The sequence below is a fragment of the Eleutherodactylus coqui genome, chromosome 11, assembly GCF_035609145.1.
Source record: "Eleutherodactylus coqui strain aEleCoq1 chromosome 11, aEleCoq1.hap1, whole genome shotgun sequence".
In the NCBI taxonomy this organism is placed as follows: domain Eukaryota; kingdom Metazoa; phylum Chordata; class Amphibia; order Anura; family Eleutherodactylidae; genus Eleutherodactylus; species Eleutherodactylus coqui.
In genome coordinates, this window is record NC_089847.1 from 94,242,785 (window position 1) to 94,261,271 (window position 18,487).

At 44.8% G+C, this 18,487-nt stretch overlaps 1 protein-coding gene across 2 annotated transcripts in view; it reads right to left on the reverse strand.

The window, feature by feature from the left end:
• The window catches only part of SIGIRR (single Ig and TIR domain containing), a 33,150-nt gene extending 14,893 nt beyond the window's left edge, over positions 1–18,257 (reverse strand). Inside the window, exons 1-4 of one of the 2 annotated variants that reach the window (XM_066583069.1) lie at positions 18,180–18,257; positions 17,685–17,736; positions 4,858–5,047; positions 1,502–1,632 (exon numbers count right to left, since the gene is read on the reverse strand). In XM_066583069.1, coding sequence (XP_066439166.1) covers positions 1,502–1,632; positions 4,858–5,047; positions 17,685–17,691 — 328 coding nt within the window. In that variant the 5' untranslated portion in view covers positions 17,692–17,736; positions 18,180–18,257. The other variant, XM_066583070.1, reaches the window with a different exon arrangement.
• Positions 18,258–18,487: the final 230 nt, after the last annotated feature.

An 18,487-nucleotide genomic window follows, 5' to 3' on the forward strand; every position in this document is an offset into this window, starting at 1 on the left:
TGTAAAATCGTTTAGATGCCACAGTCAGCATCTGTGCGGTTAAACAGTGTAGGGGAGTGATTAGATGAGCAAATCCTCATTGCTTCATTCCTTTTCTGGGAAAAGACCACCATATGTGACAATCAGAGAGCTACTATGCTCTCTGATTGATGATGAAATGATAACATGAACAAAAATTCTCACTGGGACAGAGCGATATACAAGAGAATCACAAATCGTCTCTCATATTTGGGGGCATTATTACTGTGGGGGAGAATTTTAGGCGCACTGTCACTGAGGGAGCCACATTTTGGGGGGGAGGGGTAGTACTGTTCCTAAAAGCATCACGTTAAGGGGCACTGGTATTACTATTAAAGGCATGGTCCGAGTTATTTTTTAATTTGACGTGATGCTCTGATCCCACCAGTGACATTATGCTTACAGGCTGCAGTCAGGTTGTGTGCAGGTCATCACAATCTACTGCAGCCAATCCCAGAGCTCGGTGTTAAAATGCTGAGTTCTGAGACTGCCTGCAGACTGAATATACAGGCTGACGGAAACCTGTATATACAGTGTCTTAGGGGAGACCAGAGTTGCAGACACTGGATGTGCGGGGAGTTGGAAGAGGTCAAAATAGCCCTTTTTTTTGGCATGGAAAGCATCAGTCTAAAAAAATGCAGTACAGCTCAGACAATCCCTTTAATATTATACTGTCAGGCTTCTTTCACATGGGCAACAGCGATATTGCCGCAAGAAAAACGCAGCAATATTGCATGTGTGATATTGCTGATTTTCTTGCGGCGATATTGCGATTTTGTACCGCTCTTTTGCCTGGGATTTTCAGGAGGAGCTTGAAATATAAGCCCTACCCCAAAAATAAGGCCTGTCTGCATTAGAATAAAAAAAAAATACATCACCTAACATCCACTGTCAGGTCTGCCTCATGTCTCCTCTTCAGCTTGCTTGTAGTTTTCAGCAAGCGCTTCCTGGTTTGGAGGTTCACAATCCCCACCTCCTGGAAGCACTGGCTGTGAGTGGCAGCGCTTGAGAACCAATCAGAGCCAGTGCTCCATGAACCAATCACAGCCATTCAATACGATGACTGTGATTGGTTCATCCAGCGCTGCAGTGATTGGCTGAGCCACAGCACTCGAGAACCAATCACAGCCAGCGCTTCCTGCAGGCAGGGATTTTGAACCTCCAAACCAGTTATCTGCCATGTTGTGGCAATGTTATCCAGTGGTGTTATCTAGTCCAAATATGGAGGTATTATCTAGTCACAGCATGCAGTTTATAGACAGTCACAGTATGGCAATGTTATCCTATCACGATAGGTGTGAACCCTGTGCTTAACTTTTGCACCCCGGCCCATGACTCTGCAGCTACTCCTCCCTTATGCATGCCACAATTACGGTTATTCTCAGTTTACACTGTACTTTTCCATGCTGTCATAGTAAGATAGAAAGAATCCTGCATGCAGTATACAGATGCTTCCATTTCATGTAATAGATAATATCATTACCTGCTTTATGGAGATTAAATGAGGCAGAGACATTTTGCATCTGACATGTAAACTTCCCGTAATCATCTCCTGTGGTAAGATTAACATCTAAGATGCTGGAGAGGAATTTCACTGAACTATTGAGACTGGTCCTAGAAAAATGAAAGGTATTTATCACAGAATTTATCATTAAGAGAGGCTCTGTTACCCTCTTTTAGCCCTATAAACTAAGCTTATGGGCTGATTGTAAGTGACCCGCTGAGTCCGGGTATGTAAGTTATACTTACCCTGCCCATTGTTCACCCTGTGTTGGCGCTGCACTGCTAAGTAGTCTGCCTGTTTAAATTTTATAATCGGTGGACTACTAAGGCTGGGGTCACACGAGACTGAAATCCCGCAGAAACTCTCGCAGACTGACCGCAACGAAAAACCGTGAGATTTTCACGGAATAAGCACAGCTTCAAAACCTGCGGCTATCTCTCCCCATAGAGAGAAGAAAGGCCGCCCCAGAAAATGGAAAAGAAGTGACATGCCGCGGTTTTGAATTCCGCGCCGCATGTCCGTTTCCGCATGGCTTGGCCGCAGAATGTGGACAAGATTTTTGCAAAATCTCGACCCCTTTGCTCGCTAATCTCAGGATTAAGAGCCGCGGACGGAATTCCCGTGCAGAATTTCCGCACAGAAATTCCACAGCAATTCAGCCCTGTGTGAAGCCTTAGTGCGCCGCTCAATGCAGTGAGTGGTGACTTCCAGTGCTGACACCAGGCGAACGACTGGGAAGGCAAATATAACACTTACATCCCCGGACTCAACAGGTCACCTACTATTAGCCCATAAACTTAGCTCATAGGAAGAAAAGCAGGTGACAGAGTCTCCTTAAGTTATAAGATACTCTATATATAATACTTATTTGCACAATAGTCAAAGTTCTCTTGTAAGTGTAGGTGATAAACCTGTTATTAAGCTTACATAGATGAAGCCTCACCCTAAATGTAATAAATTAGAATTACAAGTAGTAATGTACTTGATGTATCTATCACACGATCATATGCTCATTGTCTATTACCCTCCCATACTGTTACGGCACTCTGACCCCCGAGCGCCAGGTGGGGTGCCCTGAACTTCCCGCACCCCACTGTCCCTGCCTACTTGCCTCAATCCTGGCTAACCCCAGGCGGACAACTGGACGGCGGTCCCTATCCTGGCTAGGGACCTGGCGACTGCACAAGATGGAACTAACTGATGGGGGACAGAGTGCCGACAGACAAGGCAGATGGAGTTTACCAGAAAGAAAATGCAAAGCACTAGACAAGCTAGGAAAATGGAGCTGACAAGCAAACTAGAGGCTGAACTGAGACTAGCTGCAGACAGGACCCACTAGGAGCTGAAAGAACCAATAACTGGCAGTGAGCTCAGGACACTGCCAGCCTTATAAGTACAAGACTCCGCCCTGGGGCAGAGAGTGGGAGGAGCCAGCTCCCCCACTACTACACAAGAGAGGTGGAGGAGTGCGGGCGGCGCCCTACGGGCGGAAATGCCCACGCCGCCGCACACCAGCCACTCCATGTCGCCGGGAGAGCCCCGACGTCAGAGCTCCAGGACACCGGAGCCGACGCCAGAGCAGCGCGCGCTGACCGCGGGACCCTGCGCCGCCCTGCATGGTAACACATACACTTTCATTTTGCTGTGCACACAAGCCATGCAGAATACATGCGCAAAAAAAAAATCTCGCTATGTACAATCTGTGAGTTTATTACATGCACATACATGCCAAGATAGTGTATAGGGGTTGGCGGTATGCATCAAGTACACATTTCCATTGCGCACTTGCTGCGTGTTCGCACATGACACGCTGCAAAAAAGAGTTGCGTGAGACCGGCCTTATTGTAGGCAAAGTGCTATTATTTACCTTACCCTCACTTCTAATAACACGCTGAATGTTTGGCAGGTTAGTAAGTAGCAGTTAGTAGTAGGGGACAGATGGAGAATATCAACAGGATCAGACTGTAGAGAGGTTGCTTGTAATTTGTTACCATAGAGAAACATAAGTATAAGAGATTAGCGAACCTACTCGTTTCGAGTAATTACTCGATTGAGCACCGCGATGTTCGAGTACTTCAGTACTCGGGTGAAAAGATTTGGGGGGCAGGGTGAGGCGTGGCGGAGCGGGGGTTAGCAGCGGGGAACAGGGGGGAGCCCTCTCTCTCTCCCTCTCCCCCCCACTCCCCGCTGCAACCCCCCACTCACCCACGGCGCCCCCCGAATCTTTTCGCCCAAGTACGGAAGTACTTGAAAATCTCGGTGCTCGGGCGAAAAAGGGGCGTGGCCGAGTAGGTTCGCTCATCTCTAATAAGTATACAAAAGGCACGGTACACAAAAATAGTTGCTTCATTCTTCATTCTAGATGCATTAAAACAATAAAAACATGACTGTGAATGTTGACCTTCCCTTTTAGGTAGTAAGCAATTATGTGAGTTCCACATCATCTATTTGTACCCAGGACTGTGACTGTAACAAGTCTAGAGGGAAGAAGGTTTATACATCAACATAGAAGGGGGTTCTCTACTGTAAGAGCATTGGGGCTGCCTGAGAAAGTTGTTTTAAGGGGCCTGAATGCCTTTCTTGAATTCAATATGACATGTAATACTAATTAGATTACTGAAAACAGATTAGTGATCCAGGGATTTATTCACTAGCCTTCGTATGGCCAAACAATTTTAGGCTGACGATTGCCCCCACCCCACCCCCCCTAAAATAAAAATCCTTTTTGAAGGTGTTTGGTGTGATCCATGTAAGCAAGACAACAGTCCCCAGAGCTAGTGAGCAAGCCAAGATACTATAACTAGATCTTCCATAGCCTTACTACATGTAGGGGTGCATAATTCAGAACGTCACCTAGGCTGGTACAATTCCCTGACTTCACGGGAAAGGGACGGCCCTTTGACAACTATATAGACAGTCCAAACACTTTCCCCACATGTAATTTGTTGATGGGGAGAAACTTTTTTACTTTTGCCTCTTGAAGAATGGCAGCCCAACTACATGCAAAGCAGGGTGCCCACTTGAGCCTACAAGATGGGTTATTAATTATGCATAGAGGGGTCATAGTTCTTGCACCTAGTCTACTCGCTAATAATGGGTCTAGTGACTTTCTTGAGGAGACTAGACCAGTTTGAAGTATAATTCATGTTACGGAGACGTATTAATTCACATTCCTTCTGATTAACCAGTTATCATTCCCCAATAAATTTTAATGGAGTTCCTGACCCGCTAGTGACCCTGTATTACCGGAATAATTGCCTGTAGTTAAACCACTTCAAATAATACCTTGCTGTTATAACACAGAGATCTTATCCACTAATAGCATGTTCTCTTACCACACAAGGTCTTGCCCATTGTACAGATCCTCCGCTGCTTTTCCATCCTTCAGCCACGTGAAACTGCCATTACATGAACCAGATACTTGCAGCGTACAATTGAGGGATGCAGTAGTGCCCAAAAGTGGCCATAGCTCCTGCTCCGCGGTCGGGGGTGAAATAAGAGTGAGTGGAAACCCACATTCAGTGCCTATTGGAGAAGAATTGGGGGCATCAATAATTAAGGCTAGCTTCTTGATTAAAGTGTACATACTGTGATTCAGCAACATGGAAGAAAAATGAGCTGCATAAAAACTTAGTTAATATATAGTGTTCGGGGGTTTTCAGCCAGATTGCAGGGCAATTATATTGGGTATTGCCGCTTATGTCCATGCACTAGACGGAGTTTATTAAGTTCTATGTGAACAGTGTAATACTTAATTTACCCTGTGTGTGGCACTGCAGGAAAATTGAGCACTTGCTATAGAGTACAGCTGATTGCCAAGGGTCTAGTGTTGATGACGGCTCATCAGAATGTGCCAACAGTAAATGACTGGCAAGTGAAAACTGCAGTACCAACAGGAAAAAAAGAACTGCAGAACTGTCACCTATGTCTTGAAGCGCATGCTGCTAAGTAAACTATCTGCCAGGCTTAAATGCATTAAGACAGACAAACCTCTTAATACATTTATTTCATCTGGTGGCACCTCCTTGCGCAAGATTAAAATTTACGCCAGTTAGGAGCTGGCATAGGTTTCTGATATTAATGCATATCAGTTTGTGGGGTACATCATAGCAAATGTGCTGGGCCATGTGTAGCCATGCCCCCTAATGCTACACCCTGCCAACTTTTTAAAAAGGTGGTGGGACCTGTTGTAAAAGCCTCAACATTGCAACTTTTGTACAACAGAAGGAGTGGTCATGATACATATTCCCCATAGTATTAAAGTGCTGTTTAATAAATGAAACACAGAAAAGTATGATTTTTAAGAAGTTTCAAGGACTTGAAAAACAATGAAAACTTTTTCTGAGTTTTCTTATATTTAACCAAATAATATAACAACAGACCTCATAAAAATAGACCCTAAATGCAAATTATTGGTTCTAAATTCAGCTCCAAATAGGGCTATCTTCTACAAGCCTCTGGGGGCCTTTATTGTGTCAGGACCTGTGACCATTATAGAATCTTGTTAACTCCGTCCCTGAGAGACAGACAACCCCTTGGGAATGGGTATATTATTCATAGGAGTTGTTTTTTGGTTTCCCTAAAAACAGATATTACTAAGAAACTGCTCAATTGAATTTTTAACTTGACAGAAGGTGGACCTTCTGTTCAGAAGGTGGATCTTCAGTTCAAGGACCTTCTGTTCAGAAGGTGGATCTTCAGTTCAGGGACCTTCTGTTCAGAAGGTGGATCTACAGGTCAAGGACCTTCTGCTCAGAAGATGGACCTTCTGTTCAAGGACCTTCTGTTCAGAAGATGGACCTTCTGTTCAAGGACCTTCTGTTCAGAAGATGGATCTTCTGTTCAAGGACCTTCTGTTCAGAAGACGGACCTTCTGTTCAAGGACCTTCTGTTCAGAAGACGGACCTTCTGTTCAAGGACCTTCTGTTCAGAAGACGGACCTTCTGTTCAAGGACCTTCTGTTCAGAAGACGGACCTTCTGTTCAAGGACCTTCTGTTCAGAAGACGGACCTTCTGTTCAAGGACCTTCTGTTCAGAAGACGGACCTTCTGTTCAAGGACCTTCTGTTCAGAAGACGGACCTTCTGTTCAAGGACCTTCTGTTCAGAAGACGGACCTTCTGTTCAAGGACCTTCTGTTCAGAAGACGGACCTTCTGTTCAAGGACCTTCTGTTCAGAAGACGGACCTTCTGTTCAAGGACCTTCTGTTCAGAAGACGGACCTTCTGTTCAAGGACCTTCTGTTCAGAAGACGGACCTTCTGTTCAAGGACCTTCTGTTCAGAAGGTGGACCTTCTGTTTAGAAGACGGACCTTCTGTTCAGAAGACGGACCTTCTGTTCAGAAGACGGACCTTCTGTTCAGAAGATGGACCTTCTGTTCAGAAGGTGGAGCTTCAGTTCAGAAGGTGGAGCTTCAGTTCAGAAGGTGGAGCTTCAGTTCAGAAGGTGGAGCTTCAGTTCAAGGACCTTTGTCCTACAAGTGGTGTTCTACCCTAAAGGGCTATTCCACTTTCAGCAAATAAATATTATTTAAGTATAATGAAACATTTCTGTATAAGTCCCTTATTGTCAAGATCTCTGCTTTCTGACATTTACTGGGAATCTTCATTTTTTACCAACAATACATAAAAGTCTATCCTGGACATGTGATAGACACATATGTGCTGGATAAATTCCTGTACAGTTATCAGAGCTGCATCACATAACTCGGCCAGATTCTTATCACCTGCAAGTACACACTGAAAGCGCCTATTGCATCACGGCAAGTAGAGATCTCAAAAACTGTCAAGGTCAAGGATTGATAAGAAACGTTTACTTATGTATTGTACTCATTTATATAACGCACATTTCTTCAGTGCTGATGGGGGTTAATCTAAATTCATCTATTAGGCCGGCTTCACACCAGTGTAAATGCAATTGGGTACGCCTTGGTGCTGCATTTTTGTGCACTGAATGAGGCTTTTTTGCATGTGCATCAGTATATTATACTGCACTTGTTTTGTAAGCGACAAACAAATGCAGTGATTGAAATGGCTAAGTAGTTCCAGATGTGTTCGTTTTCCAGTAGAATTCCATAGTGTTTCATACATCTACTTGCATATTGTGAGTGCATTTGCGCACCCCCATTGACTTCTATGGGGACCTTTGGTGCGCAAATACGCAGAAAAATAGAGCATGTTCTATTTTTTCACATGCCTGAAATGCATGCGCAAACTATGGAAATGTGAAAAACCCCATAAAATCAATGGGTTCTATTCTCTGTGCATTGCGTGCACAAATACGCCCGTGTGAAGCTGGCCTTACTGCAGTATGGTTTTGAAGTGTGTGAAGAAGCCCACACAAACACGAAAAGAACATACAAACTCCATATAGATGTTGCCCTTGGTCAGATTTGAACCCAGGAGCCCAGCACTGGAAGGCGACAGTGCCAACCACTGAACCACCATGCTGCCCATAAAGTACATTGCAATATCATCTAAAAAACATAACGTTCATTTACTGAAACCAGAACACCCCTTTTTGCCTCAACAGACGATTAGACAAAATACAGCCTTTGAGTTATGAAGCCGGCTTTACTCATGTGCATTGATCATGAACAATAGTATCAGGACATAGGATGACTTTAAATGTAATGATTAAAGGGGTTGTCCCGCGCCGAAACTGGTTTTTTTTTTTTTTCAACCCCCCCCCATCCCGTTCGGCGCGAGACAACCCCGATGCAGGGGTTAAAAAAGATCACCGGACAGCGCTTACCTGAATCCCCGCGCTCCGGTGACTTCTTACTTACCCGGTGAAGATGGCCGCTGGCGTCTTCTCCCTCCGTGGACCGCAGGGCTTCTGTGCGGTCCATTGCCGATTCCAGCCTCCTGATTGGCTGGAATCGGCACGTGACGGGGCGGAGCTACACGGAGCTACATGGAGCCCCATTGAGAAGATAAGAAGACCCGGACTGCGCAAGCGCGTCTAATTTGGCCATTAGACGGCGAAAATTAGACGGCAACCATGGAGACGAGGACGCCAGCAACGGAGCAGGTAAGTGAATAACTTTTTATAACTTCTGTATGGCTCATAATTAATGCACAATGTACATTACAAAGTGCATTAATATGGCCATACAGAAGTGTATAGACCCACTTGCTGCCGCGGGACAACCCCTTTAAACATGGTGTAACCGTGACCATCAGTGGCAGGTTGACCACAGTTTGGAAAGAGGATGAGTTACATACTGTAGGCTTAGGTCAGAATGCAAAGTCCATAGGCTTCTGACATAGTAAAGAATCATCCCATTTGTACCAGACAGCACAAACTAAATTATAAGCTGAGGCTTTTGAAAAATACTAAAATGTGCTTTTAGACATAATGATTATCATTCAAAAAAAAGTTTAAACGAGCAAAAGTGAACAATAACACAACTTTTGGTGACTGAGATGTTAGAATTTTTGGGGTCATAGATTCTGAAAATGACATTAGTTTTTCTCCATCACATCCGCTTATCAAGCTATGACCTATGTCCATATAAATGCATACATATTGTATTATACATGTAATGAGTGCCAACTGAAAGCTGAAGGTACAAAGATAAATCCCAAGAAGCCTTGAACATGAATAAACAAAAGTTTCCTTATTGCGATGTTTTCTTGAAGCTATATTTTTGTGATCTCCTGTGAGTAGATATTTTTGGACATTGGCGCTGGATGTTTCACCAGTAGTCCGCCATCATATGTGTATCCCATTGTCCGCAGTCCTGTTCTTCCACAGTCCTTATTTCCGGGTGAAATCATTCCCCCTGTTTATCACCAAGACAATCTGGAGATCCATCCAAAATGACTGCAGGTCCTCCAATCTGACGCTCATGTTACACCCAAGTGTTCAGAACCAGAAGTGAGTATATTCTCCACAAGTTCACCGGAGTTTACGGCCTTGTAGTTCCCAAGGATATCCTTTACAACCCTACAAAACAACGACAAGACTCAAAGTTGTCCACCGAAGCTTGGAAATGCTGGTCTTTCATGCATTCCCAGATGTGTGGTCATAGAATTTCCCTGCTTTTAGCTTCTCCATGCTCATCGCAGGAAATTCTCTACATTTGTAGCCGAACCATGTTCCATTTCTCTTCAATGTCCTTGTTTCATCAACCCAAGTTTGTTGCGCAGTGGTGGCGATATATACCATATGTAATAATAGTAAGCAAATGTTGGCGGGAAATAAAGTAACTATAACAAAAATAGATAATGACATCTGCAATATCTCAAAAACTAGAGCTCCTAGAACGAAATGGACAGTATGTTTGGAATCAGCGGCACAAAAATACCCAGAATAAGGTCTAAAATTCCAGGTACCATGAAAAAGTTTTTTTTTGTTTCTCAGTGTAATTGTTCGGTGTAAACGTGAACTAACAACTGAACGAGAATCATTCACTTTTCATTCATCATTCTTTTTATGCTGGCATAAATATCATTGTTGTTCAAACAAGAATCGGCTCGTCTAAAAGGACCGTTAGTCGTTAATTCAACTGATAATTCCCATGAACACTCCTCCATCCACCAACCGGCCAAAAGACACCCATAGAGGTATTTAATGCGCATCTGGAAACAATGGACTGCACTGTTCTGTGCCTGGCAGACAGAAATTACTATAGTACAAGTCAGCGATTCCCCTTCATATAGGAACTACTTTTACAACAAAAGGATTTATTTCATAAGGATTCCTCTAAGAGTGGGAATATTCTGATATTAGAGCACGAAAACTACTGAAAAACAAATTTGCCTCTTTGGTGAATATATAAGCACATGCCGCAGGTTATAGCATATCCTCCCTAGGGGGCAGCAGATATAGGTGGGCAAGACCACTGCCCAGCTCTATGGGGTTCAGGAAAGTTTCCTTGACTATGAACTGATCAAAAAGAGTCGCCTAGAGCAATCAGCTGTATGACTGCTCACATCCGTGTCAGAGGTAGTTTAGGGGCCTCCAGCACAGTTCCATCCAGGACTAAATAGCGCAACATGCCAGACAGCCTAATGGAAGCCAGATGTACCCCCATCACAGTCAATGGGATCCGTCTGGCACTGTTTGGTTCAGTCAGGATAAATTTGTTTACTGTAACAAATCTGTTTTTCTGTTCCTAATGTAAAACTGTGAGGGTCTGTCCCCTGAAGGCTCGGGACGTATGGCTGCCTCTCCAAATTAGGCATGGTTATCTTCAGCATCTCCCCTTGGGTATGGAGCCTACGGTGACCGGGAGGAGGGAGTGTCACTATCCTAAGTCCACAGAGGAGGGATGTTTCATGGGGCAACAGTATAAGAGTCATGGGGTGACCACATTCTGAGATGCTCAATAGCTTTACTCACTGGAGAAGTAAACAGCACGACCAATAGTCTTTAAAATGGTAAGCAATATCTAGACTAAGTCCTCATGTCCACGGGCGGGTCGGATTCCGTGTGCATGAGCCTACAGCAGAATCCCAACCTGCCCATGGCCAAGAACCCTGCGTACCTGTGCAGGCAGGCGTCGGCGGTGTCCGCGCGGACCTCTCTTCTCCCAGGACATCTGTACTGCAGATGCTCCGCACGACCTGCCGTCGCACACACAGGTAAAATCTGTTTTCCCGCAGGATCCGTGGCCGTCGGCAGTGTCAGCGGCGGTCAGGCCGCGGATCAGACAGCTTCCATTGACTTAAATGGAAGCCGTCCGTGTTGGATTCGTACTGAAATGGAGCAATCCGCAAAACAAATCCACATGCTTTAATTCCAGTGCGGATGCCCATGTTTCTCTATGTGCAGATCCCGCAATTCAATTCCGCTCGTGGACATTGGGCCTAACTCTAGACTCCAGGGATCAGCGGCATCTTAACAATAAGGTAGGGACCAAGCTTGCGTTCTCTTGGCGGTCCATAGGTCTTTATAAAAAGTACTTTGCCCTGTTGGGATTTTTTATAACCGGCATCCAACCAGCAGTTCTAGACTTCCTCTTAACAGCACTGCGTCTCTCACTCCGCCCAATTAGGTCTTACGCCCTCCCCTCACCACATGACCAGAGCTGAGAGCTCGACCACCCACAGCCTCTCCAGGCTTAAAGGGACCCTCCGGGCCAGGATAAACAAAGATGGCTTCTCTGATTCCTTCACGCACACTGTGCATTACTATGCATCTTTGCTTTAAAGGGGTTTTCCCCGAATTTAAAATTGCCTCACAACTACTTTATCCTTCCCGGTTGCTGCTGACCAGGAACTGTGACTGATGTAGCCAATCACTGCCAATGCAGTGACCTTCTATAGCCAGTGGTTGGCTACCGCAGTCACATGTCCTGGTCAGCAGCAACCAGGAAGGACGGAGTGGTTGGGAGGCAATTTTAAGTAGTGACAAGAACTATAGACATGGAGGTATATCTTGATATTCTAAACAATAAGGTGCAGCTGACAATGTGGTAATACTCTGGGAATGGTCAGCAATACTTCTAACAAGACAACGTGCCTTGTCAGAAATCCAACGCCGTTTTATGTTGGTTTGAGGATATGGATGTTCCATGATTGCACTGGCTGCACAGAGTCTGACCAGAACCCTACTGAACATCTTGAGGACAAACTGGAGCGTCAGGTCAGCAAATATAAACAGCGTCCAACTTCTCTGAGAGAACTCGCCAGACATTTGCAGGATGAATGGAGGGAAATGTCAACTGCAGTGTATCAGAGAGTACTGCAGGAGGTATCAAAACTGGTGCAAGGTAAAAACTGAAGCAGTTCCCAATAGGGAGCCTAAAGAATGAGCACTAGTGGGGTGCCACGGATAACTTCACTACTTTTTTCTTGCACTGGTTATAATAAACATTTACCAAAGTTTATTATTCTAGTTTCCTATTGTCAGTGTGAGTTATCCTTCTTTAATATTGAGATATTTTAGTCCAAACACAAAGCACAAATGAATCACATAAAACACTCTTTGGCCCATTTTTAACCCATAGAAAGTGCTGGATATCTTACATTGTTTGGTATTGAAAAGCACACATTGACATAAGCTGTCATGTAAAGGAGCCTCATGTAAACTGAGCATTAGTTATGCCGGTTACTGGGAAAGCTGTGTGATAATCAATATGGCTACATGGGCACCACAGCAGCTCTTATAAGGCTTATCACACTTTATTATATAGCTTTCCCAACAGCAAATTTAGCTATTCTTCCCTGCTAAATATCTGGGAAGGTTTGCTGTAAAGGCTGTAAACCCTTGTGTGAAATGCCAGGTGTATTAGTTGTTACCCACCTTTCCAAAAAAAAAAAAAAAAAAACCTTAAAGGGGGTTTCCAGGGAAATACTATTGATGACCTATCCTCAGGATAGTTCATTAGTAGAGATGAGCGAGCACCCAAACGAACCCCATTGACTAGAATGGGAGACTCGAGCATTTTTGTATGTGGAACGCAGGGTCCAGAGTTGTTGTGGGGTTTTTTTCTCTCTCTCCCTCTCTCTTTCTCTCCTTCTCTCCCTCCCTCCCGGAGGGGCCAAACACGATTTGATGCTCGTTCGAGTAAAGAGCACCATCGAGTACGCTAATACTCGAACGAGCATCAAGCTCGTCAGATTACGTTCGCTCAACTCTTCATTAGTAGTTGACCTGCTGCTGTCTACTGCTTGAGATCCTGGCCAATCAGTGTGTACATAGTGAAATCTGCTGCTCCAACCTTTGTAGTGGCCGGCACTTGTAACTGCAGCTAGCTCCAATTGATTTTAATGAGAGCTACTCCTGCAATTACAAGCGCTGGCCACTACACAGCGGTCAGAGCTAACTGCTTCTGCTCCAACCCCTATGTAGTGGCGCTGATAATGAGCTTCTGACCAGCTGGGGTCCCAAGTGGCGGACTCCAGCTGATCAACTATTAAGGACCTATCCTAAGGACAGGTCATCAATAGTAATTCCCTGGATCACTTAAACCTTACGGGACACCTCTTTGTTCAATTTACTAACAATGTCCAATGCAAACTGGAGTTAGAGTTGTGATCACAAATGCGTATTAGCGCACCATTCAACTTCTATAGGGCTAGGAGAAACACTTGAGAATGGACCCCCATTGTAGCGATAGGTTGGTGGTCCTGTGGATAGGTGATATATGTCAGCCTCCACCGCATGTGAACGTAACCCTAGTGTAGTGCCCAACGCAGAACAAACTCCCAGCATAACTCTTAATCTCTCATTATAATCTGGGAGGACTTCTTTGGCCCTTGATAAACAGGCTACATACTTCCAGCCACAAGATGCCAACTCTCCGCAGCTCAGGAGCCAACACCCTAATACGACATTGTAGGATCTGCTGAATGTTTTCTCTCAGTGCTTCCTCTTTGCATTCCAAAGTTTGCAGCAGTCAACACTTCCACCTTAAAGAATGGTCTTTGCTCTTCTAGTGACACCAGCCTCAGTGCTGGGACATAAAGTGTACAGAAGTTAAAAGAGTTATTTGAATAGGACGGAGCTGCAATACCAGACACAACCTATGGACTGGAGTGGCGCTGTTTCTAGAAGAAGTAGTAGACCTTTTTTTTCGGAATCTAAAACTATCCTTGCTCACATTTTATACCACTAATTTCACAAATATGACATTAGATAATTAACCTCTGTCCTGATTGGTCAACACAACTTAATATTTTACCTCTATATTCACTTCCTTTAGTTTTTCTGGGGACACTTCTGTAGGAGCAGATCTTAGTATGCTACAGCAGAATAACCACACACCACTGGAAGGAAAACCCACACACTCTTTGTACTACTTTATTAGAAAAACGTACAGTATGCTGCGTTCAGACGATAATCGTTCAGTCTGGACGCGAGCCAACAACTAGCGAGAAGTGTTGGCTTCTCACTCGGCGTTCAGTTATAGCCATCATTGGCTGGTTGGACATCTTCCTGCTAAGGGTCCTTTTACACGGGACAATTGTCAGGCACTTACACCACTTTCACACCATTGGGAAAATCGGAATTTGTGCACTGTGAGACACACAAATATAAACCCCATTCTTTTGAATGGGGTCATAGATATGAGTGATTTTTTTTACCACATTGCATCATGGTGCAGGAAAAAAAAATTGCAGCATGTTCTATCTTTGGGCGTTCCCTCCGAACTCCTCGTCCATTGTTTTCAACAGGGGTTAAAAACTGTGCAATGTGCGGGTGATGCAATGTATTCAATGAGAAACACTTGCCGATCCTTTGACACGGCTAAAAGCCGCGCCGGAAGATCGCAAATTTAATGAAGTGATGGGAGGCGTTTTTAACACAAAGATGCTTCGCATTCCATGTGAACATCGGCCGTGTGAAATTATCCTTAGGCCAGCTTCACACGGCTGTGACGGGCTCCACTGCGGAGCTCCGCGGCGGAGCCTGTCACGGTGCCCCCCAGAGACCCCAATACTTACCTGCGGATCCGGCGTCCTATGTCCCGCACGACGCTTCGGCGCGCATGCGCAATAGAGCACTTGACGTGCCGGCCGCTTCATATGACACGGCTAACAGTAGGCGGGGAAGCGGTTTCACGCTATCTTCCGCTGTACTACAGCGGAAAATAGCGTGACGGGCGGCTTCCATTGACTGCAATGGAAGCAGTCCGCGCGTACACCCGCGGCAAATAGAGCATGCCACGGGTGAGGACGGGTAAAATTTCACGGTGCGGAATTCCGTACCATGAGCATTGAGCTATTAGGTTAATAGAACCTAATAGCTGCGGGCAACGCAGCGGATTTCTGCCGCGTAATAAACGGCAGAAATCCGTCCGTGGGAAGGAGGCCTTAGGGTGGTTTGACACCAGCGAATGTGATTTTGCCACAATGTTGCGTCTTTGCCCCCCAATTTTTGAGCGTCAGCGCTGGTTTTCCTCACAAAAACTGTGATGCTGCTTGCGATTTTGCCGTGATTCTTTTAGTACAAAAGTCAGTAGGACTTTCGAACGTTAAAAGCGCATCACATCGCACGAAAATCGCAAGTTCGTGCTTTGCGATGCAATAAGAAGGAGGCTCCATAGGGAAACAAAAAACAGCAGAACGCAGAACGTTAGGCTGTCTCGATTAAAAATCGAAAATGTGAAGTTAACTATTGAAAACCATGGGTTTCATAATTCTGCATCTTCACTCACTCTCGCATCGCGCAAGTGTGAAGGCGCCCTTAAAGGGAGTCTATCAGTTCGAACAAGCTGTCCAAACTGAAGGCAGTGGGTTATAGAGCAAAAAGAGCTGAGCAGATAGTATATGGGTATACGGGTACATGCACACGGAAAAAAATCGCAGCATGTCCTATTCTTGTCCGATTTTCCTATAAAACTACATATAAATCTGCTCAGCTCCTCCTGCTCTATAACGTGCGGGCAACGATTATTGTGCCTATGCCTTCACACAGGAGCGATAGTCATTCAGTGGATGGAGGCGGACCGCGCCGGAGATAGTTTCTGGCCGCTTGCCTCCATTCACAGTAAACAGGCCGTCGTTTACAGATGAATGACTGTCTGTTTACAGAGGCCAATTGTCATTTGATTATTATGCATGCTGAAGGATATGCAAGCAAACTACTGTTCTTCATTCAATGGCTGGCAGGGCTTACAGCGATCAATTAGCATTTAGATTCTCATGGTCCAGCAATAATCCGAATGATAATCGTTCTGTCTAAAAGGGCCCTTACATAGGGAGATGTGCAGCCGGCAAGCAGGCATTTAAATGCTTGCAAGAAAGACAGGATCAGCCGACGACGAATAAGCATTTGCTCGTTTGTCATGGGCTTATTTACACACCTGATGAGCAAGCAAACGAACATTCTGGTGAGCATTCTTTCCTGATCATTAAGTCATGTAGGAGGCTGTCTAGGAAGAGTTGGAGATCATGAGGGAGATTCATAAAAAGTCTGCACTAGTGTATTTGGGTCCATGCATGGTCAGTGTTAATATCTTATGAGGCTATACACACTTCAGTTTTTTTACTCGGACCGATGGTGAACGTGTAAAGACTCATCGCATGTCTTATTCTTCTCCGCTAATGCATGTCAATGTGCAAGCAGTCCATATAGCAGATAGCTTATAGACTGGTGTCCGTGTGGTGTCCAATGCGAGTTGAACCCATGCCTCTCAGGTGCAACTTCGGGCACAAGGCAAGTGTTTCGGAGGCCTTAGACCCCATTTACACTGAAAGATCATCGCTCAAAAATGACAGTTTGAGCGATCATCTTTGCATAGTGTATAGTAGCTAATTAGCTACTTAAGAGCTATGCAGGCAGAGCAGGACACCACTGCTATAGCTAGGCGAACAATACAGCTCTTTTGCATAAGCAAACAGCTGCATTGTACTCCGTGCTTACAGCTCACGTCCCGCTGGTACTACCAGCGGGACACGAGCTGAAAGAATCTTATCAGCGCTGCCGACTGTGATAACAGCCTGCACTGCTGATAAGAGTTCATCGCTCAAGAAAACTAGAAATGAGCGAGGAACGACTCGTGCACGAAAACCGCACGATGTCCGTGCTTTTACATGCAACGGATATCGCTCAAAAGATGGCTTTGAGCGAATTTTGAGCGAGAATCGTTGTCTCTAAATGGGCCATTAGTGGGAAGACCTGAATAAAGTATTCATCAAATTCAAAAAGCAGCTGAAGAAATGGCAGTGTAAAAAGATACATATTTTCTACACTTGCTACAATTAAGTCTTAAAAATGTTCCACTTTCCATAGTGAAATCTCGCGACCGTTTATAAACATGCAGCTTTTTTACACTTCCGTACGCCCCACACTTTTTTTTTGCGTCTAAATCAAAAAAATTTGGACTTGGTCACATTTTTGGCACAACTCTCGTCAAGAATCCATTGCAAAGATTGTGTGACGCAGGGACGTAACTATAGGGGATGCGGTTGCATCTGGCCCAGGAGCCTTAGGGGGCCCATAAGACCTCTCTTTTCCGTACAGGGAGCCCAGTACTATGAATAAAGCATTATAGTTGGGGGCCCTGTTACAAACTTTGCATTGGGGACCAGAAGCTTCAACTTACGCCTCTGGTGTGACATTTGAAGCATTTTATATGACCTTTTCATGATCACGCAAGAATAGTCACCTCTCACTCAAAAATTGCAAGAATAGTCACCTCTCACTCAAAAATTTGTACCGTGTCTACTTTTGGTCAGGTAGGTTATAATATGAGTGTGAGTTCTCACCCGTCATTATTTTGGAATGTCACTTGCTTGATGCTGAGAAGTTTCCAGGTTTCTAAAAGAAAAGGGAGAAGAAGTTGTGACACCGAGACACAGAACATATATACAGAGACAGCAACAACACAACGTCACAACAATGCAAAAATAGGTTTCTAATACAAATGCAAGTCTCAAGGTCACGTAATCATTCCAGGTGCCGATACCAGGAACTCACTCTCACTTGCCTTCATGGAAATATTTCACAAGTGATATATGAACTATGCTCAGAATCTGATGGCAACACAAAACAGGCACAAGAAATCATTTAGGAAGCAAAGAAGTAAGCAGCTAATGATTACCTCCTGACATGTCAACCCAGAGCTTGTAAGAACACACATGACCAGGAAGAATGTAGGCACCACAAAAGGTAGCGGACTCAAAAACAAACAACTTTAGAAGACTTTCACCTAGGCAATCCTTGTATCCACTGCAAAGACACCCAAGACACACAACTATTACCTAGAGCCGGTGTGCTCTTCTGTATTATGCTCTTAGCCTGGCACTCTCAACACCTGCGAGAGGAGGAGCAGGAGGAGGGGGCAGGAGAATCAGGAAGTATTCGACTACCTGGCTGAAGTCTATAGACGCTGCATTGCTCTACGATCACAAGGTACAAGGCAAGGAAGTAATAAGTTATCATGTGGCCGCAGAATTCCATCACCATCTTCCGCAGTGATTAACTTCTGGACATGAAACGTTTATGGTCTCCATTCTTGTCTCATGATTCTCCTCCTTTAGGTCTACTCTGCATGAAATCTTCCATTTAA